Source organism: Thermobia domestica, chromosome 8 (assembly GCF_964235325.1).
Source record: "Thermobia domestica chromosome 8, izTheDome1.hap1.1, whole genome shotgun sequence".
In the NCBI taxonomy this organism is placed as follows: domain Eukaryota; kingdom Metazoa; phylum Arthropoda; class Insecta; order Zygentoma; family Lepismatidae; genus Thermobia; species Thermobia domestica.
Genome location: NC_137461.1, coordinates 262955588 through 262978329, shown reverse-complemented (window position 1 = coordinate 262978329; position 22742 = coordinate 262955588). Strand labels below are relative to the sequence as shown.

At 35.3% G+C, this 22742-nt stretch overlaps 1 protein-coding gene across 3 annotated transcripts in view; it reads left to right on the top strand.

The window, feature by feature from the left end:
* The window catches only part of LOC145693594 (doublecortin domain-containing protein 2-like), a 230325-nt gene that overhangs the window by 100642 nt on the left and 106941 nt on the right, over positions 1 to 22742 (top strand). For all 3 annotated transcript variants that reach the window (XM_081769719.1, XM_081769721.1, XM_081769720.1), the window contains exon 2: positions 8338 to 8392. In XM_081769719.1, the coding sequence (XP_081625845.1) occupies positions 8338 to 8392 (55 nt within the window). The remainder of the gene's footprint in view (positions 1 to 8337; positions 8393 to 22742) is intronic.

The following is a 22742-nucleotide window of genomic DNA, read 5'->3' as shown; positions in this document are numbered from 1 at the left end:
AGAATAAAATGTTTGATATGAGTAAAACACAATTACAGTGTACATTAGCAACAATGACAATTATGTAAATGCATAGAGCTATAGCTTCGAGTTAATCAAGGTCAATCAAGAAAAAATCGACTAATAGAGGCAAATTTTGACTCATAGAGGTTCGCAGATACGAAAGTTCGAGTTACCGAGGTTTTTTTAAAATATGATTATGAAACCCTTAGAATTCAACTTATCGAGGTTGTAATTTTTAAACATTCGACTTACAGAGGTTATTTTTAACATTGAATGTGATGGAGAGTTCAGAGGAATGTGAAAATGTTCGAGTTATCAAAGAATTCGAGTTATCGAAGTCCAACTTTTAGAGCTGTTATTACTTTAATAAATAAGTATAACTATTTATCGAATGTCAAATATAATTTTGAAAAAAATGGATTTTTTTTTAATTCTCTTAGCAAACTAAACAAAATTTTCAACTATGCTTTTAAAAAAATGACAGAAATAATATAAAATAAGCGGGGTTCAGTGATCTGAATGTTAAACTCGTAACTATGAAGCAGTTCGAAAATATTCATTTATTATATACCTTATTTAGTACTGTTAATCAGCAAAAAAAATAAGGTTTTCAAAAAGGAATGGTATCCACTAAAAATGGGTAATCTGGTAACGTTGCTCTTGATTAAAAAGTGTTGTTCTAGTAAAAGCCACGCATCTTTTATGCAGTCTTTTTAGTTTTTGTATCAAGCTCAACTATTTTTCTTTCCCCTTTCAACATTTTAATGATTCACTGGCCACTATTAGTGCTAGAAATTTCCAGGGATGTCATAAAGAATTTAGGCATTCCAACAATACATTACTGCTTCACGGGTTTGCATAACACTGAGGCGAACATGCATTTGGAGAAGTTGTGGACCTGAATACTGTATTTTTTATTCTTTTTTTAAAAAGCTTTCTCTGTTAAAAATTAAAAAAAAAATGAAACAACGACCCTGAAAAGACACAAGAATACAAGAGAGTAGCGTGACGGTTGTACTATGACCTCACCAATAAGACGTCAATTAAAAATGCTTGATTATAAAATGTTGAGATTAAAGAAGGAAAAAAATCTTATGAACGTTTATAAATCATTAACTATATCCCTTGTTAGTTCTCAAGTATCTGCATTAAAAAATACAAGGAAAAAAAATTTGTTGTTACACAAACACAAATAATAAACCACGCAAGTAGCATACACACTAACCTTCACGAAATATTGAAAAGAGTAACGTGTTTCCATTTTCTTTCTTCTTTACATATTATGTTGTTGGACTGATTTTGGTTTCGATAACAGGAGGTCGAACGATATTGTGTGTTGAATTCTGCTTCCTCCTTCTCCTCTGCACCTGCTTCAAACGTATAGGATTTTTTCCCTATGTAGTTACAGGTCGTCACGCAAGAAGCTGTACAGATTACAAACTTTGATTGTCAACGAACTTTTCGATTGCACCTTTGATCCAATTTTCTCCACCTCTCACATAATAAGTCCAAGACGAACAAAATAATCCGTTTTTTGATCTAAATGGATTTTTATTTGTTTTACTTCTATATTTAAGTAACATTTTAGAAATGAATTTTTTCCTTTTTTTTAAGTGGGGGAGGGACACGGTGGGTTAGGAAAGGTAACCGTAAGTTGATGATAGCGAGCGAGCATGTAGGCAGAAAATTTTCCGTGCAAAATTTCCATTGCTGTTTTCATGATTAAATTCATGTTGAGTATGAAGTGAGTAAGCTTCAATATGTCAAACTTCCTAAACGAAAGTGCAATTGAGGTTAAATGTTTCTTTCTTTTCTTTTTCTCTCCTTTCATCTTCTTCTTTTTTAAGATAAGGTTACTGACCATAGACAAAACATATCGTGAGTTTTATTTTTAAGACCTTTGTTTTAGCACATACATCTAGGAAACACATGCTTTTTTATTTCCCATAACCTTTCCAAACTTTTTTTTTAACGATAAATTTCCCTGATTTCGTAGTCACTTAATTGAACTACATCTCATGAACTAGTGTGATGATCTGACTTTTTTCTTAAACTTGCATTATATGCTGTCATATAGGCTACCATTACTGCTGTTTCTGGTTTTCTTAACTGGAGTTTCTTATATGTTGATTCAACTGTATCTTAGGTTGTGTTAACATCTCTTAGTAAATAAATTTAATTTAAATCAATTTCCCAGCTTCAATTTTCATATTTAATTTAAGTTGGCGGGTATTCTGGTTGTAACTCCTCCTTCAGGTACTGATAAATGATTACCCCTTTTTTTTTAAAAAAAAAGGAAGTGTACTTTTTGGAAAAGTAAAAGGATTAAAGAGTTAATCAAGGAACATTTCTGAAAGGAGCCATAAAGTATTGAGGTGGTTTATCTCCGGATACTCCAAATACTTTCAAATATCGAAGAGCACATGATGTATTTGTAATCATTATACGGTCATTCTCTTGTAATGTGGTGTGCAGTCCTTAGTGAATTAGTTTATGTTATTGGAAACCTCAGATACATCTAAAGGGAAATGTGTTATCGGGCACCATGCTTTTGTGTAGTAAACTACAATGCAATACTGTGTGTTTTTTTTAAAAAAAAAACGCTGATACATATATATTTTCCTGCTCTGCATCATGTTGTTCGTACCTTTATCGTAACGCAAACTAAGAAGTGTAGATTTTGGTAATAAGATATGGAGCCCATTAGTAATATTAACAACTAAATCCATTTTGAAAGTACTTAATCATGTTTATCTTCATTCTACATCAGAAAAATAATAATAAATCAAAGTTGGCCTTGGTTTGATTCACTTTGTTATGCATTTGCATGCTGCAAGTTGTACAAAAATTAAACTAAGATACCAAGTGTATTTTGTGGTGCTCTTTCTCTGTCTTTTTCTTTCTACCTACTCATAATTTTTCAACCTACTTCATCTGCCTATCTATTTACAGCACCGTTTTTCTAAATGTTGGAAAACTATAGTAGAGTAATAACATTTTACAATGTAAGCTTTCTTTTGGCGGGGATCGGAGAGAGGGCGAACATATTTATATTATTACAAAGCGTTATAATTTCAAATGTACAGGTTTTCTGAACTTTCCTTGTTGGATCTCAAGTTATATGTGAATTCTTGGATTTTGTGAACTTGTTGCTCAATAAAGTGGAAGGTGTTAATAACACAGTAAAACGTGTCTATGTTTATTACCATCGGGTCTATTAAAAGATAGTTAACTTACAGAAAATAAGTGTATATTAAAGCCAGGCGAGCAACCAGAATTTTTTGTTGGAAAGGGTCTAGCTACAATCCAATGTCTATGTAGTATCGAACGAGCATTAATCTGCATCCGAAAAGACGACAAGTAATTGTAAAATACTTCCACCGATATTTTCAGAAAGAAATGATAGAATCAGATTGTTTTTATAAGAGAAAGTACAGATGACGTGTAAGATCAAATTTCCACGCTACATCAATCATTTCCCTATTAAAGTATACCGTTAGTTTTATTGAGAAAGTGTACAAATGTATGTTGAGTTAGGAATTTTTGGGGAGTATCAGGACCCGGTAAAGCCTTGATTGTGGGTGCACCCCTGATTAAAGCAAAAAACTATTGTAAAGGTACATAGTATCTTTTTTTTTTTTACTGCATAAACTATTATCTGAATATTAAGATGTAAAAACATTGCAAAAATGTCTATATTAGTTTACCGTTCGCATACTATGATTTATGTAATTGTATCATCAATTCTATTCTATTTACTTACAAAACGCTACGGTATATTCTTAATTATTTTATTCATTCCGCTTATGATGATAGATAATTATGTAATATTCAGTTCTAGGTAATCCTGGTATAGAAACATCCATGCTGTTCCCTTCCCTTTAAGTAGTATAACACCAAGAATGGGTCCTTCCATATAAATTTACCAACATTCTATCATCTGGTACGACTAGAGTTTGTGCAGCAAACAGCTGGATAAGAAATAAGCCTCGAACTTTATCATGTTTTCTTTTACGTTTGGTAATATAACTTTAATTATCATTTGTCCGAGTGATTGTCCCACATGTGATTTTCAGAAAAGAATTGCTTCGTATACGATGAACATTACAATGGACATCCATGACTCAATTTTTCCTATTGGGCCAAATTCGTTAACGGAGTTAATCCGCTAACATCTTAACGGATAACGACGACTTTAATGTTTGCACATATTCCATACATATAAATTAATTTTTGAATTCTGTTTTTTTTTTCAAACAGATAGCTAGAAAAATTATGTATCTCGGCTGGATTCGTTAACGGAATCAATCCGTTAACATAACTTGTAACGACGACTTTAACGGTTGCACATATCCCATATATGTAATCTAATTTTTGAATTCTGTTTTTTTGCAACCAATTATGTTTCTCTGCCGAATTCTTTAACGGAATTAATTCTTTAATATCATAACGGGTAACAGCAATTATAGCTACATCGATTATATATTTCGACCAAATTCGTTAATAGAGTCAATCCGTTAACATCTTAACGAGAAACGATAACATTAACGATGGTTATCTATATCCCATACATTAAAGAAAATTATGAATACTTTTTTTTCAATAGATAATTTGAACAATTATTTTGGCCCAGTTCGTTAATAACGCCAGTCCGTTAACATCTTAACGGATAACAGTGGCTATCTAAGTTCCGCGTCATCCTCTTTACTGTCTTTACCACAATTTATTATCAGGTTTACGCTAGTGGGCTTTATAAGATTGTAATGCTTATACGTCTGTCCGTCCAAACATCCGTTATTCCACAGAATAACTCTTGAATGAAAGCGAACTTTTGAATTCTGCTTCTTGCAATAGATATCTAATGAAGTCTATCCGTGAACATCTCCACGAGTGACGGCGATCCTAATGAGCGATTCATATCCCGTTTTCTAGTATTGAAATATGGAGCTCCTTCGTGGCTAAGCGGTTAGCGTACACGCCTGTGGCGTGTAAGACCCGGGTTCGATTCCCGGCAGGAGCTCCTATGGTTCGGATTCCACGTTAATCAATAGCCTCGCTGCTGAACGGGACGTTAAACTCAAACTCAACTCAACTCTAGTATTGAAACAAATATATACAAGGTGTTACAGAAATTTGACACAATATTTTGGGAATAGATTCCTCACATCAAAATACGAGGCACGTCCAGAAAGTAAGTTCCGTTTGGTAATAAAATTAAATTGTGTACAGATACAGAAAAATTATTTATTGCACAAAATTCTACAACTCTTAATCTACTTTTCCACATAACTGCCGAAATTTTGCAGGCATTTGTCATAGCGTGGCACAAGGTTTTGTATACCTTCTTCATAGAAGTTTGCCACCTGTGTCTTCAACCAGTTGGAAACAGTTTCTTTTAGCTCGTCGTCATTGTTGAAGTGTTGACCGCCAAGGAAAGACTTGAGATGTAAGAACAGATGAAAAGCGGCTGGAAACGAGGTCAGGCAATCAGCGCATTCAGAAAACGAATCACCGCTCTGATTTCACAATTGGCGGGATTTTCAATCAACACCGACATTTTAAACAAGCACAACAAAGCGTACGTGACTGACAGCGATCTCCAAATGACGCACGTTTCTTCTCCTTGATACAGAGCGTCTACCGCGCATGTGCGGAACTGCGATCGCAGCGCTGCAGCGGAGATAAATTGAAACGGAACTTACTTTCTAGACGTGCTATGTAAAAAAAAAGTTCATATGTATCTGTAGTCGGAAGTGCATAGTTTCATAATCATAGGGTGCCGAATACGTGGTAAAATGATCTTTAAACGTCCATAGTTCCACTGCAATAAGCCCGCTCATAGCCTGGTCTAGACATCACTGAGAAACTACAACGTGTCCAATATACAATGCAACCCAGAATTTGGGATAGTAGAACTTTTGAACCGGAAGCGGTACACAAATAATGGTTATACTAAAATGAAACCTTGTTCATGCATATATTTTTAAACTAGGAAGCAACGATTGAAGTACACTAGTAACCACACAGTGTTGCCAGATGTAATCGAAGGTGTAAATAAATTTTTTTACAAGTCACGTAAATTGACTCATAACTCATACGTATAGATGTTCTGTCATTAATTTTCAGTTTGTATAGTTGGAGTAGCTTGGAAACTATGGAATGGAAAAAAGAATTTTCATTTCCACAAATAACTAATCGCATGATGCCTCTGTAAGGGGTTACTAAGGAAAACGTGGTTTTTATAAATTAACATATTCTGAATGGGCAACAGTGCTAATGTTTCAGTGCATCAAAAGGTGTGTTGAGGATCTGTCTACCTTATGCAATTCCTGAAAACAGTGAAAAGGAAACTTTGAAATTATCATGATAAAACTTTTACTTACATACACCCGGCAACACTGCTATTCATTGAATCAAAACGGGGGCACTTCCAAAATCTGCCGTAGAACTGACAATTCAGTTTGTGATGAATAGCAGTACTACGATAGGTCCCATAGTAGTGTAGCTCTGAATTTTTAAAGTTCACTTGTTTTACGTTTTTGGCACCTTATAACTCCGAAACTATTCAATTTTGAACACAGGTCCATATGAACTCTTTTCTTATTTTGATGTGAGGAATCTTTTCTCAAAATATTGTAACACATTATTGTAACATCCTGTATAATTGTAGAATGCTTGAAGTTACACATCACATCGTTACTAGGGATGGCCAGAACCGGTTCCTGGTGGAACCGGCTTTCGGATCCAGTTCTGGAACCAGGTTTTCGGATCCAGATCTGGAACCGGTTCCTAAGATCCGGTTCTGGAACCGGGTTTTTGGATCCAGGTCTGGAACCGGTTCCTAAGATCCGGTTCTGGAACCGGGTTTTCGGATCAAGGTCCGGAACCGGTTCCAGATCCGGTTCTGAAAACCGGATCTCCGAGAACCGGTTCCTCGTGGGACCGGTTCCACCAGAACCGGATCTTTGTGGCCATCCCTAATCGTTACATGACACCAAACACAATCTCGCGGATGACATCTACCGGACGAAATACAAACTTCTAGGCTTGACCTTTTTCACTCTTTTTGATAGACTTCGTTATATATATATATATATATATATATATATATATAGTGGCGGATCCAGGATATGATCAAGGGAGGGACTAAACCATAGTTTGCCGCTTTATCCAGTGTAAAGCAGGATTGAAGCCCATTTTATCCAGTGTATACTAATGTGAGCGTCAAGCGGGGTTATAGCCCCTATAGCCCCCCTTGGTTCCGCGCCTGTATATATATATATTGTAATGAGTAGGTGGTAATTAAAAAATCAACTACTTGTAAAGCTGTTCACACCAGTAGCGCCAGGTGTGGCAATTATAAGAACTAGTTAACTTTCTGTATGGAAAATGGAATGGGCAGCTTCAGTTTTACTCAAGGTATCTGCCCGGCAATATCTAATTCTTGTTTAAATCGAGTGAGGAAAATTGTACACGGAGTTGAACGAAAATCAAATACATATGGATAGTTTTGTAAAGACAGGAAAATATTATCTATTTCGGTTATATGGTTATAGAACATAGGAATTTGGAAGTCTGTTACTAGTAGTCGAATGTGGTATGTGGAATTTCATCTGTGACTTGTTAATCTGAATTTATGTATTTATTCTATGACTTTAATATTCATATTTCTGGTTCAGTGGTGAGTTTAACATTTAGTTGTTTATTTGTAACATCAGTATATGCATCATATATATATATATATATATATATATATATATATATATATATATATATATATATATATATATGATAATAATACATGAGTTTAGAAAGAATTTAAAGGAATGTTGTCATTTTCCTCATTTGATGATTCGAAGAATTAGCCGAATTGAATTCTATTACAGCAAGATTGTCAGTATTAGTACTTCTTGGCAAGTATTTACCTTTGATGTTATTATTACAGTTAGAAGCATAATATTTATTCAGAGTCGATCAATATTAAAATTGATTATTACGTATGAAATCCACCTTCGTAAAGGGTATTAAATGTGGGGGGGGGGGGTGCTATTTAGTTACGCCCTGCCGGATAACGACGGGTTAGGTATACAGAATTTTTGTTTAAATACCTCAACACGCGTTACAATATATAATCAAATGAGAACATAAAATTTCTAAAATGCAGGCGAAGTTGAATAGCATCATTTTCGAAAGAATATAACCTATATATTAGCACAAATATGACCATTTATTAATGACATCTTTGGAATTGCTTTAATTTTTTAGTGATTTTGTATATTACTCATTATTATTATTTAAAGTGAAGTAAACATAATTTATATTTTTACTTTTCAGATATCGCACCGTAAGTGAGAGGACACCGAGAATTCCAAGAAAAACTATAACAAGGGTAAATAGTAATTTCTTTAATTCTACAATTATTTTCTACTACATTTGAATATTTATAGAGGCAAACACAGTAGAGACATTTCAGAAGTTGCGATACATTGAGTTTTGGTACCTTTACAATATTGAATTAAATATATATACAGGATGTCCTGTAAAGAAAAGGATTTCCTAAAAGACCCACAGGAAATCACAGGACGTTATTGATGTTCAATACCCATGCCATTTTGTTTTTTAGCCCACTGATTTCTATGAAGAACTATTTTTTTTAATCAAAAGGAATTTTATTGGTTTATTGTTGCTCTTTTTTCTTCAAATCTAGTATTTAAATGTTGTTTACTTCATAAACATCATTTTAGTTATATATAAGTTCTTTTCTTATTTCAGTTTATTTCAAAACAAACATACCAGTGGTATTCAACAACGTTCAACTAATGAGTGTCCAATAATAAAAAAAAAAAACACAACTTTTGAGATGCGTGAAAATCGTGTAACGTTCAGCGTTGCCAGCTTACTAGAACAGAAATGGCGGATATTTCAAAAGTTGTGTGTTTAATTGGACACTCATTAGTTGAACGTTGTTGAATACCACCAGCAAGGGTGTTTTGAAATGATCTGAAATAAAAAAAAAAAGAACTTATATACTAGGAATGCAATGGATATACCCGATTGCAATGAAATGAGCTGAGCGAGCTTAAATTACGTAATCAGGAAGCGTTTTTCGGTGATTATTCCTCGATGGTACATCGGATTTTTGATTTCGACCTATGTTGTCACTCAGCACGACATACTCGATCAGCGTGCTAAGTTTGGTTGAGATCGGCCAAACGGTCTAGGAGTAAGCGTTTTTCGGTAATTATTCCTCGATGGTACATCGGATTTTTGATTTCGACCTATGTTGTCACTCAGCACGACATACTCTATCAGCGTGCTAAGTTTGGTTGAGATCGGCCAAACGGTCTAGGAGGAAGCGTTTTTCGGTGATTATTCCTCGATGGTACATCGGATTTTTGATTTCGACCTATGTTGTCACTCAGCACGACATACTCTATCAGCGTGCTAAGTTTGGTTGAGATCGGCCAAACGGTCTAGGAGGAAGCGTTTTTCGGTGATTATTCCTCGATGGTACATCGGATTTTTGATTTCGACCTATGTTGTCACTCAGCACGACATACTCTATCAGCGTGCTAAGTTTGGTTGAGATCGGCCAAACGGTCTAGGAGGAGTTCGCGGACAACCAAACGGCTAACCCGAGTATAAGAGCTTCGCTTCGCTCAGCTCAATAACTAAAATGTGATTTTTATGAAGTAAACAACATTTAAATACTAGATTTGAAGAAGAAAAAGCAAAATCAAACCAATAAAATTCCTTTTGATCCCCCCCAAAAAAAAATCGTTCTTCATAGAAATCAGTGGGATAAAAACGAAAATAGCATGAATATTCAACATCAATAACGTCCTGTGATTTCCTGTGGGTCTTCTAGACATGATTATATTTTCCATAATATTTTGTATCAAAAGGTTTCATCAAAGTAAACACTGGATTTGTATGATACTGAACTGAATGCAGTTTTCGGGTTGAATGCAATATTTGATGTAATGTTTTATTTCCATCCAATATGGTTTCAAAGAAAATAAATAAATAAATAAAAAACATTGTGTGGTAGTACTAAAATCTTGAGTACTACATAACTTTTGGGTTAAATTATTGATTCATATCTCCATTGACAAAATTATCCGAGCTGTAGCTGTTACGCAGCAAGAATACATTTATTGAAAATACATTATTAGTATGCTTACCTAATAAAATGTATTCTCAGCGTTTTAAAACCGGGTTGAAATTCATTTCAAGAGATTAAGATCGTGGAATGCCTATTAGTTTGTTAATGCTTAGTTTCTTTCTAGAACACTAAAAGAGCTAAGGTCTTTTTAGCTTGTAAGGACTTTTTAAAAAAAATTTTATTATGCATTGGTTTTAAATATTACACAAAGAGATGTTTTTCTTGTAAGTCTTTTGCGATTTGATGCATCGGACGACAGAGCGCATTCAATCATTTAACTAGAAATCGCTTCATGTAAAATTAATCTGACAATCTAACATAAAATATAGCCAGCTTTCTAGTAACCAGTTGTTCTTTTATTATGCCGTCCTGGGTTCAATTCACCATGAGAGCTCAATTTTCATTATAATTATTAATCTGCACAAATTCATAATACATCTTAGTCTAGTAACTGAATTATTATTATTGTCGTGGGTTCGATTCCCTTTGGAATCCTTGAAATTTGAACGTTTTACGGTGGTTCAGATCCCATACTAAACTGTAGGTCCACGTGTCATATGTCTTCGCACTAAAAGGAATTCTAACTGCAATCCAACTCAGCACCCAATTTATTACTGTTATTATTATTAGCGCCCGGTTTAAGCATACGACAACTTATAGTTTCAGTCGAGATGAATGTACAGGGTGGTTCATAATTATGTACATGTTGTTTGACTACCGAAGTATTTGTAATTCTGGACAAAAAGTTTTGATGTGGCAACACTGTGTAATCTAAGAATGGGGATAACGCTCACTGGACTTAGAACTGTTAGCATATAAAGCACCGTCACACTATGCCATAGCAGTGCGCAAGAATGGCTGAACGAAATATTCCCGAACCGCTGGATCAGTCGACGTGGGGCTGTGGAATGGCCAGCTCTATCTCCCAATTTGAAACCATCTGACTTTTTCTTATTGGGTGTTTTAAAAGACAAAGTGTATCAATATCACTCACGCAATTTGTCCGAACTACGAGAAGCTATCACAGAAGAGTTCCACATGATACCAGTACGGGTCTGTCAAGCTGCTTGTGACAACGTTGCGATACATGTCTGGAGAAAATGAATGATTATGAAAGAATTTATGGAATGACAGTGTGGGAGGAAACGGAAGAACCCAGAGAAGATCTACGGACATGATATTGTCTATCACAAACTAACTTGGGCTAAGATCGCACCAGGGATCTATGAGTAGCAGCAGCAGTAGTAGTAGTAGTAGTAATAGTAATAGAGGTAAAAATTAAGAATATGAAAACCTACAAGTACATTTGAAGTAGAGCTTGTCGTCGGGCTTCATCTTATCTAACGCTGCATCTTTAATTTATCAATAATTAATTAATGAAGATAGATCTAATATATTTAAGACATTTCTAATTGCACTATGTTTTAGTGCATTAGGTTTGCCTGTTAGATATTTTTCCTGGATATACAGGGTGGTGCGTATTGTAACTAAAAATTGCATTGGCTACGCTGACTAAATATGCGTACCAATGCTGTGTATGCGTACTTCGCTGAATGAGAAGGAATCAGGCAATTAGTATGCCATAGAGCGGTGGTCTGTGCACACCAGAGCTGCGGCGGTGAAAGCCTTTATCGAAACTGGTTTTGTCACAAAAGGCTCAGAAGGCACTGCGGCGTAACAGTAATGATCGCCGTGTGCCTGTATTCGAGAGGCAAAATATTCTGTGGTGGTTGAGGTAGTGGAGGGCAATTGGTAGTGTTTTGAACCGGCAGTCACGAGGCCGAGGGAGAAGTGTTCGAACGTGTGAGAACCTGGAACCAGAGCGTGCATTACTTGAACGCAGTCCCAGTCGTTTAGCACAGCGACATGCATAAACATTACAACCATCACGACGTTCATTGGGCGGCCATTTGGATAATTTGAAGTTCCGTCTGTATGAACTGCTGATGGTTCAAGAGTTGAGAGATATTGAGGGGAAAATCAGACTCACCAAGTCCATTGACATTCTTGCAATGATTAATCAAAAACTACTGTTTCTCGAATAACAGCTGATGTCCGAAGAAGCAAACTTTTTCATGATTGGATATGTTAATAAGCAAAACTAGCGGCATTGGTATCAGGAAAATCCACGACCTTTACATGAAAAGCCCCGGGCGAGTCTAAAAGTTGTGGTATGATGTACAGCTGGTATGGATGAGATTATTGATCCCTTTTTTTGTTGATGATGACACAGGACGTGTAACAACTATGAATGTTGACCACTACTGCAAAATATTGCAGAATTTCCTTATTCAAAAATAGCAAGCAAGAGGGTTGTTAAATTCCATCAGCAGGATGCTACAACTGCACACACAGCACACCAAGGTATGACTGTACACTGGTAATATCCTGCTTTGTGACGTGGCCAACATATTCCCCACATTTTACAGCTCAGGATTATTTCTTCTGAGTTTACGTGAAGGAAAGTGCCTTTGTCAATCGTTTGCAGACAATTGACGAACTTAACACTGCTATTCGCCGTGAAATAAGCTCCATTCCTTAAGATATGTTAAGGCGTGTTACGGAAGCTTTCCCGTATCGCCTTCAGCAGTGCATCCAGGCAAGTGGAGGAAATTTGGCGGAAGTTATTTTCCAGGTGTAGTGAGGTCTGTCGATATGTGTTACATACTGTAGTAATTGCAAATTTACGTACTTGTATTACATAACTGTATTAAATTGCAACTTACGTTCACCGTGTTTCTGTTATAATTTGAAGTTGGTAGTTACAGCACGCGCCACCATGTATTTTAGTTCATACTTTTATCTTGTTCCTATTAACGTAACATGTTTACTGCAGTCAAATTCTAATTCTCTTGTGTTATGCGCAATACAGTTTTCCTTCGTTGACTTTTCTTAGAAACTTTATAATTTAAGAAGAATTTCGTGGAATTCTTAACTTACACGACGTGATATGGGTTTTAAAATTTCAATTAAAGAGAAGAGAAAACTAGTTCTTAAACGACAGAACATTATGACAGAAGGTTTCTTTCTTTCCCATCCGTTGCAGGCTCCCTACGTCAGGATTCTTCCTTTTATTCGTCTTGTTTTATTTACTTCTTGTAACACTGACAGTGGCATGCGTTTCCATGCCAACGAAATTTTTAGGAAACAGAGGGAAAAAGTTTTAATTTTTACTGTCTTGTCTAAGATTAATATACTTTCTTAACCTCAATTGAGGTTTTATATCTTCTAATGCAGACCCATGTCCCAGTCACCTATATATCATTGAATTTTGTTATAAATAATACATTCCGTTATTCCGTAATATCTGCTTATAATTTTAATGTAGAAGTTGATGAAGATGATGATGAAAGATGGCGTACAAATCTCAAGTTTAATCTTATTTCTTTCTTTGATTTACGACTTATAAATAATGAGGAGTCGCATCTTTAGACCCCAAGTCAACTATATCACTAGCTACTATAAAATTGTTTGAAATATAATAGTTCAACACTTGCAGCATAAACTATGAACAAAATAGCCAGGACATGAATCCGAATAGCCTGTTTTAAGGTTAAAGATTTTTTGTATATATATATATATATATATATATATATATATATATATATATATATATATATATATATATTGTTCATGATATCGAATATTTGAATATTTAAATTGCACTACGTAGTATAAAAATCATGTTAAAATACAAATTGTCTAAACTAAAAACTGTTAAAGATGAATTAAACGTGAGTTGAAAACTCTTATTCAAATACGGCCACAATCTGTCAATCAAAAACGAAGCATTTCCAAGGCAAAAGAAACAATATAGGCCTACACAGGAATACCTCGGTGATCATGTTCACGAAGAATTCCACAATAATCTATTTGGCGATAATTAAGATAAACAATTTGTGTAAAATGGGTAATCGTTGCCAAGGATTTTCAGATCCGTTAATTAAATTTTATGTATAAGGTTAAAAGAGAAATTAGTGAAACGTCAGAGGTAAAAATGACGGTTCGTTTAGAAAACTAGACTATTATTTAAATATTATTTATACAAGGAGTACACACAATTAACACAATTATTCTTTTTTTCCTTGTCTTCGAATAAAATTCAATAAAAACGGATGGAGTTTTCAGTGTTCTAAATGCACTTTCAATTTTAGTCGTACTGACTTGTAATAAATGAGATGCTACAAGAGCGCTACCTAGAGAGTGGAGGCAAACGAAATATAATGCAGATTGCGTATGCATTGGACTACTTTCCGCGGCGACGGTAATTCCAGTTTGACAGAAATTGAAATTTTGTTATCAAATTATAAACGGCTATAAATCAAGACCTACAGTATTCTGTGGAACCTTGAATAAAGAGTTGAGGGTTAACTTTACAATGCACGTTCCAGTTGGTATACTACTCAGAAACAAGCAATTACACTCTATTAATTTTATGAAAATGGATCAAAACTTACCTAACCTTAAGGTAACCCGTTCCTACCAATACCATACTTATCCCTATCTTACTCTACTCTACCCTACCCTACTAGTAGGCTAAATTTTTAAACTGACCCCAGTTATCGATGCGCAGCTGGAGCGTGTATTGTACAGTTTACCCTGTGTTGAAAAAAATAGTCATAAAATGCTTCATGTGGAGTATTATACTGTATGGCCAGAAAACATGGACATTACACAAAAATAAATAAACAATTTGTTGAGTTGAATAAATACGATCAATTACTGACAATAAACCAGACGTTTTCTAGCGTCAATAAAAATGAGTTTTTCTTGAATTGCTAGAAAATTACGCATCAGAATGTAGTCTGAAATAGGTTATTTTGTTCAGCTTAATCATGATTGAGACGGATCTTATTTTTTGAACATTATACAGTATTTAAGCAGAACTAAAGTTTCGGAGTTAATCATAATTTTGAGTTATAGACCATTAACCATACTATGCACTACCGTCTTACTAGTGCCTTAATGAAGAGATTGATTAGTGTAGACTTCCGAATCTTTTTATTCTCAATAGGTGGTATGGTTACAATACAGCATAAATTTTTAGATTTACAAAAAAATTCGTTTATTTCGATCTTTCCGAAAACTACACATGACGTTTCACATTCAAGCATATTATTTTGTTGAGCACAATACGATGTATCAATTTCTCTATGTCTTATCTTTGGATAATTTGTTTTCCGTTAAACGCTCATAATATTGTAAAATTTTCCATACTTCTTGCAAATTAAACGCAATCTTAGCAACATCAATTACTGAAGTTATGTTTTTTTGGTGAGTTATTTTGCGTAACTTGTGAAGTATTTTCAATAGTGAAAGCTGTAGAAAAAGAAAATGCCCAGGATCAACGTGTAGAGAATTACCGTTGTGAAAGAAAAATTTTGAGTCGATCTCCGCAGATCTGGATTATGACCTGTAAGAAGATGAAAAGTTAGAAGGTTCGCCAAAGACTTCTGAAGATAAACAAGCTGGGATGATCCAAACTCAGAAGCTCTCGGCGTGCGAAGCTGTGGAGCAGTTTCTGTTATCAAGGCAAAACCTGTTCCTGACGACTTTATTTGTCAGACGGCCGGCCAGTAGTTACCGAGAAATAAAATACCACATACAAGGCGAGTCGAGAGTATTTAAGACTGTCTCTGGCCGGTCTCGTTCACCAAAAATAGCATTTTTATTCATTTGACCATGGGCTATTTGCTCACTTTTGGTTCAGACCTGTCCAGTAGTTAGCAAAAAATAAGATACCACATACATAGCGACCCGAGCCTATCCCTGGGCATGACCGGCCATTCAGTTTAGTTTTATTTCTTAAACAATGAACTACTTGCTCATCGACTTTCGTTCAGATCTGGCAAGTAGTTACAGAGAAATAAAGTACCACTTGCAAGGCAAGTCGAGTAGAACCTGTCCGAACCTATCCCTGGACAAGCCCAACCATCAAATATAGCAATCTTTATTCTCAGACATAGCTCCGTGGCTAAGCGGTTAGCGTACACCAGGGTGCGAATTGGCGGGGGGGATGCCAGGGATTCCCCCCCCTGACAAAAATCTTTCCCCCTCTGGAGAAGAAAAATTTTATCCCTGGCAGGGATAACTTTTCCCCGTCTGGAGTATTTTTAAATGGACATGAAGATAGAAAAAGGAAACAATTCTTACTTTGCGTAGCTAACCTAAATATTGCTTGAGTGAAAATTTATGAAACATCTCACATCTCAACTGTTTTGTACTTGTTAGTAAATATATATATATATATATATATATATATATATGTGTGTGTGTGTGTGTGTGTGTGTGTGTGAGGACGGTGAGCATATGGGTGAAATTCATCCCCCCTGGGAAAATTTTTCAATTCGCACACTGGCGTACACGCCTTAAGTGTGGGAGACCCGGGTATGATTCCCGGCCCGGGAGCTCATGCAGTTCGGATTCCACGTTAATCAGTAGGTCCCGTCTCATATAGCCTCGCTGCTGAAAGGGACGTTAAACTCAAAATCAACTCAAGTCAACTTTATTCTTAGACGATGGGCTATCTGCCCACCAAATTTGATTCAGATAAAGCAAGTAGTTACTAAATAAATAAATAAATAGAAATTTATATATTTCTCCCCCCCCCACATACACACTTACACCTGAGGTGAAACTTTAAGCTCTTGTATACTTACACTGGGAGTTAAGGAGAAAGTTATTATTGGCTAGTCTCGTAATGCTGCTGGTAAATGGAAAACACAAAAGCAAGTCATGAGGCTATTCACTTGGGTCAGCAATAATAGTAGATTACTACTACTACTACTACTACTACTACTACTACTACTACTAATAATAATAATAATAATAAATCTAGTTCAGAATTAGTTTACATAGGTCAATAAGCGAAACAATTGCAAAAGTATGTTGAAAATCGTCGACACGAAAACTTTTGAATCTTTCATGCAAACAAGAAAAAAATAACTTGATATACTACTAAACACGACGAAGATATCGAAATTTGGGTTAGAAGAATACGCCGCTGCTTTGGAAACACAAATTAAGAAGATTCGATGTAACGTTGGCATGAAATCCAAGGGGTACAGTTGAGACTAGTTTTGAGTACTTTGTAAAGGCCTTTAGTCGAATGACATTCTAGAACGTTTCATCCCGTTGGTTTGCTTTTTATGTAAAAATAACCCAGTGTATGTATACTGTGTCTTTATGTTCAGTAGTTTAGAAAAAGCTTTCCTCAATCTCCTTACGTTCCCTTATATTGAATTTTCAACATATTTTCGAATTGGAATGAGTGTATACCTACAATAGATAGTTATATGGATCCATATTAAACCCGTTAGAATTTTATTGTGTAACTAGTCTTTGGCTAGCTGGGGGTTCCGCCCCCAGACTCCCGAGCTTGCTCGGGCTACGGCCTCGCGTCTCTTATGTATCAGCCTTTGTATCAAAGCAGTTTTGTGTATTTGCTCTTAACATTTTCTAAATTTGGCCCAGCTGGGAGCTCCGTCCCCAGACGCCCACCTTTGCACAGCCTACGGCCTCGTACCTCTTAAACCTACAATTCTACCAAATTTCAAGTTTCTTTTCCTATTTTCAACTATATAAAAGATAAGATTTTGTGTCCCAAGACAACGCTTATTTAAATAACATTGGAATCTCTCCACGCCCCGCCCTTTAGATCTCTTAAAAACTAAAAATATTCACTTTGGGCAATTTTCCTGTGGGTTGGTTCCGGAAAACTACAATCATACCAAATTTCATCATTCTAATCCTGCCGTAAGTGCCTAAACATTTTGGAATGTAGAAGATGTCCCATAGAAAATATAAGTAACATAGGAAAGATTTTTCAGTTCCCCATAAAACCATTCTACATTTGGAAATTTTTATTTTTGGTGATTTACGTGGGTAACGCTAACAGAAACGTACAACCATACTGAATTTCAAGTTTTTATTTCAGTTTCAAGTACCTAAAATATGAGATTATAAGACCAAAAATAGACCCATTTAAATAACATGGAGAGTTTCTTCATCGCAGTTTTAGACCCCCTAAACATAAAAAAATATTCAATTTTGGCAATTTTCCTGTGGATTAGGCCCGAAAAACTACAATCAAATCAAATTTAATCATTGTAGCCCTACAGGAAGTGCTTAATAATGTTGGGATGTGAAAAGTATTCCATATAAATAAGATGGGGAAGATTTTTCAATTGCCCATAAAACCACTCCAAAGATGGGAATTTCCATTATTAGTGATTTATTTAGGTAAATGATAACGGAAACGTTCAAGCATATAGAATTTCAAGTTTTTATTCCAGTTCCAATTACCTAAAATATGAGATTATAGGTCCAAAAACGGTCCATTTAAATAACATGGGAAATTTCTTCATCCCCCTTTAGACCCGCTATAAAATTAAAAATATTCACTTTTGGCAATTTTTGCTGTAGGCTAGTCCCGAAAGCCTACAATCATGCCAAATTTCATTATGCTAATACTGCCTGAAGTACCTAAACATTTTGTGATGTAGATGTTGTTCCACATAAGTAACATGGGAAAGATTCTTCAGTTCTCCATAAATCCATTCTACAGTCGGGAATTTTTATTTTTGGTGATTTACTTAGATAACGCTAACGAAAACTTACAAGCATACCGAGTTTTTATTCCAATTCCAAATACCTAAAACATGGGATTATAGGTAAAAAGAAAAGACCCATTTAAATAACACGGAGAATTTATTCATCTCCCCCTTTACACTCCGTAAAATTAAAAATATTAACTTTTGGCACTTTTCTTGTTGGTTAGTTTTGGAAAGTTACAATCACGCCAAATTTAATCATTGTAGCCCTACAGGAAGTGCTCAATAATTTATGCCAGCTCATGTAGTTTTATATATAGTTAGAATATATCTATATTATAAAAGAGAACGCACAAATCCTTTGTTAGCTCATCACGCTAATACGGCTGAACCAATTTCTTTTATTTTTGGGGGGTTATTAGGATTTGGACCCTAGATGGTTTTTATCATATCACTTTAATTTTTAATTACCAGTGTCTTGAGATAATTGACCATTCAAGTGTCCATACGTACAAATCCTTTGTTATTAGTTCATCATAGGTAAAAATAAACGTATTTATATGCAACCCGCATGACCGTGTCACTCGGCGGGTTAACATAAATGACAGGCGCTATAATGTTAACATTTACTGCAATTTGAAAGCGAAAAAGTAAAAATTATCTAAGTAACAAAGTTTATTGCGTTCCGGGGTGACCGCAGCGAAGCGGGGTGAACGCTGCTAGTACACTATATCATTCAAATTTCAAACACAATACTATGCTTTTAGCCAGGCCCAATAATCCAGTGGCTTTGTAATTTAGCTCTGTTGTAAACGACATAATGTGGTGGGGAACGGATTATGGTATGAACGGCATACGGTGGGGAATGCGCATCCGCCAACTGTACCAAATTCAAGCTTCGGCGTTGGCTCAGAGTCTATGTTAATAGTAGACTCTGTCCTTTACAACCTCGGTGTTGGATAAGGATGTAAAATTCGGAAACTCTGTGTTGAATAAAATATGGGTTAAGAAGCCCCATCACGGTGAAATTAAAATACCTCTAATTTTACAGTAATTATGTAATGTCTTAAAATAGATTAAAAAAAAAAAAACATGATAATCGGCAAGTGGAACAAGAGCTCCCTAGACAATATTGTTTTACATGGGATACCGTTATCAGGACTCACTTATCTTCTTTCGATTTCCAGCCATTTAGAAGATCGGCATTTATTTTCGCGTTTCTACATGACGGTAAACGGAAATCTAGGTGACTCGTCATATCGGTACCTCATGCAAAATAATATTGTCTAGCGAGCTCTTGTTAAACATTTCGATTATTTTTTTTATCTATTTGAAGATATCATATAATTACTGTAAAATTCGCGGTATTTTAATTTCGCAATGATAGGCCTCTTAAGCTCTTTGAAATGTATATAAATAAAGAAAAACACAATTTGTTCCGCTAAAAGCAAAACGAGAACTTAAAGCTATCATGTTATTACAAACTGTTGCGAAAACACTGTTTCGAAATTTAATATTTACGGCATACTATAAATATTTAAGGAGGAAAGAAGCAGAAGACGGATTAGGTCTTGTAATAATATTAATTTCTTCTTCTCTCGAGATGCTCTTTTTTTTCTCTTTGGAAGTAATCTTGTGGCATCCCGAAGAAGAAGAACGTAGACGTATGGTTTTGGTTCCAGAGAATCAATACGAGTGTTTTCCCTTCTTCTCTCTCTCTCTCTCTCTCTCTCTCTCTCTCTCTCCTGAAGTCTCACGCACTCTCTGGACACCCAGGGGAAAAAGAGTGGGAAAGGGGAAAATATCCCCCTTCCATTCCAGTGACCTCTTTCTCATATAGCACGTGGCATCCCTGGAAATTAACAGCTATTTTTAGTCCGTTGTATTTTGTCCAAAACAATCTAAAATTTTGTTACTGTGTAACTTTAGATTTTGGTGGCTGTTGCATCCTTCTTGATGTTAACAAAAGCGATTCACCTGAGATTGGTAGTAATTTAACCAAGATAGTAAACACAGCTGTAAAAGCGTAATTAAACTGTGGTTCTCAGAAGTATCATATAGGATACTTCCTTCCTAGTATACACAATGCGGGAATAAAGTTTCCGGACTGATTAAATAGGAGCATATTACGTATAAGAGGGGAAAGTCTTTTCTGCTTTCTACGCAGTCAACCCCTCTCTCAATGCACAACTTTATACGTTGGTAGAGAGACCGGAAACTGTTAGAGGAGTCATCTTCTTGGATGTTCTTTAGTTCCGTTGTCACGGCCATCTTGATGCCTCAGTGTTCTCAAACATGTTGGCCTTAAAGTGGAGTTTTGGCTTGGAGAAAAGAAATAATCCACTGGAGCTAAATCTAACGAGTAAGGCGGATGGTCGATGATAGTGTTCTATTTTGGGCCAGAAAAAACACCTTACAACGTGACAGTTGTGCGAGGGGACATTTCCCGTGGAGAATGCTGATTCTCGGGGCTAATAAACTGTAACATGACGTTGGGTATTCGTTGAAGAATTTGCATCGTGACCTCTGCATAAGATGCTCGTTGGTTGACTTCACATAGATTTGCTTCGTTTCTATAGGGTTAGAGTTCTCAATTTTGGTGTGGGAGACCGAATTCCATTTTCAGCGAAAGCGCCCAGAAGAAGTTTACAGAAATAGGTCTTTCAATAGAATTAAAATGAAAATGAAAGGAAATCTTTCAGTTTTACGTCCCACGATTATGTCGGCTAGGCTAAAGGAAACGGTGATGATAAAAACGAATGAATTGATGGAATGAATAAAGAGGGAGGAAACGGGAGAACCTGGAGAAAACCCACGCACACGGTTGAATAGAATTAAGAACTAATAATGGTAATAAGTATTCGGATCGCGAAATAAAGTCATCCTTAATTGATTTTAACAAGAATTAATCATGCTGATGAGTTTTCGGATCGCGGATTTATCCTTGATTAATTTTGACATCTAGTAGTGCTCGAATCGCGTAAAAAGTTTATCCTTGATTGGTTTTAATAAGAACAAATAGTGCTAATATATTTTCTGATTGTGGTAAAAGTTCATCCTTGATTGGTTTTAACAAGAACAAATAGTGCTAATATATTTTTTCTGATTGTGGTAAAAGTTCATCCTTGATTGGGTTTAACAAGAACAAATAGTGCTAATATATTTTTTCTGATTGTGGTAAAAGTTCATCCTTGATTGGTTTTAACAAGAACAAATAGTGCTAATATATTTTTTCTGATTGTGGTAAAAGTTCATCCTTGATTGGTTTTAACAAGAACAAATAGTGCTAATATATTTTCTGATTGTGGTAAAAGTTCATCCTTGATTGGTTTTAACAAGAACAAATAGTGCTAATATATCTTTTCTTATTGTGGTAAAAGTTCATCCTTGATTGGTTTTAACAAGAACAAATAGTGCTAATATATATTTTCTGATTGTGGTAAAAGTTCATCCTTGATTGGTTTTAACAAGAACAAATAGTGCTAATATATATTTTCTGATTGTGGTAAAAGTTCATCCTTGATTGGTTTTAACAAGAACAAATAGTGCTAATATATTTTCTGATTGTGGTAAAAGTTCATCCTTGATTGGTTTTAACAAGAACAAATAGTGCTAATATATTTTCTGATTGTGGTAAAAGTTCATCCTTGATTGGTTTTAACAAGAACAAATAATGCTAATATATTTTCTGATTGTGGTAAAAGTTCATCCTTGATTGGTTTTAACAAGAACAAATAGTGCGAATATATTTTCTGGTTGTGGTAAAAGTTCATCCTTGATTGGTTTTAACAAGAACAAATAATGCTAATATATTTTCTGATTGTGGTAAAAGTTCATCCTTGATTGGTTTTAACAAGAACAAATAGTGCTAATATATTTTCTGATTGTGGTAAAAGTTCATCCTTGATTGATTTTATCATAAACTAATAATGCTAATGGGTTTTATGATTTAACAGTTATTGCTACCTTCAGGAGCGGATCCAGGGGGCGATCGGGGCGATTGCCCCCTCCCCCAGAAGAGG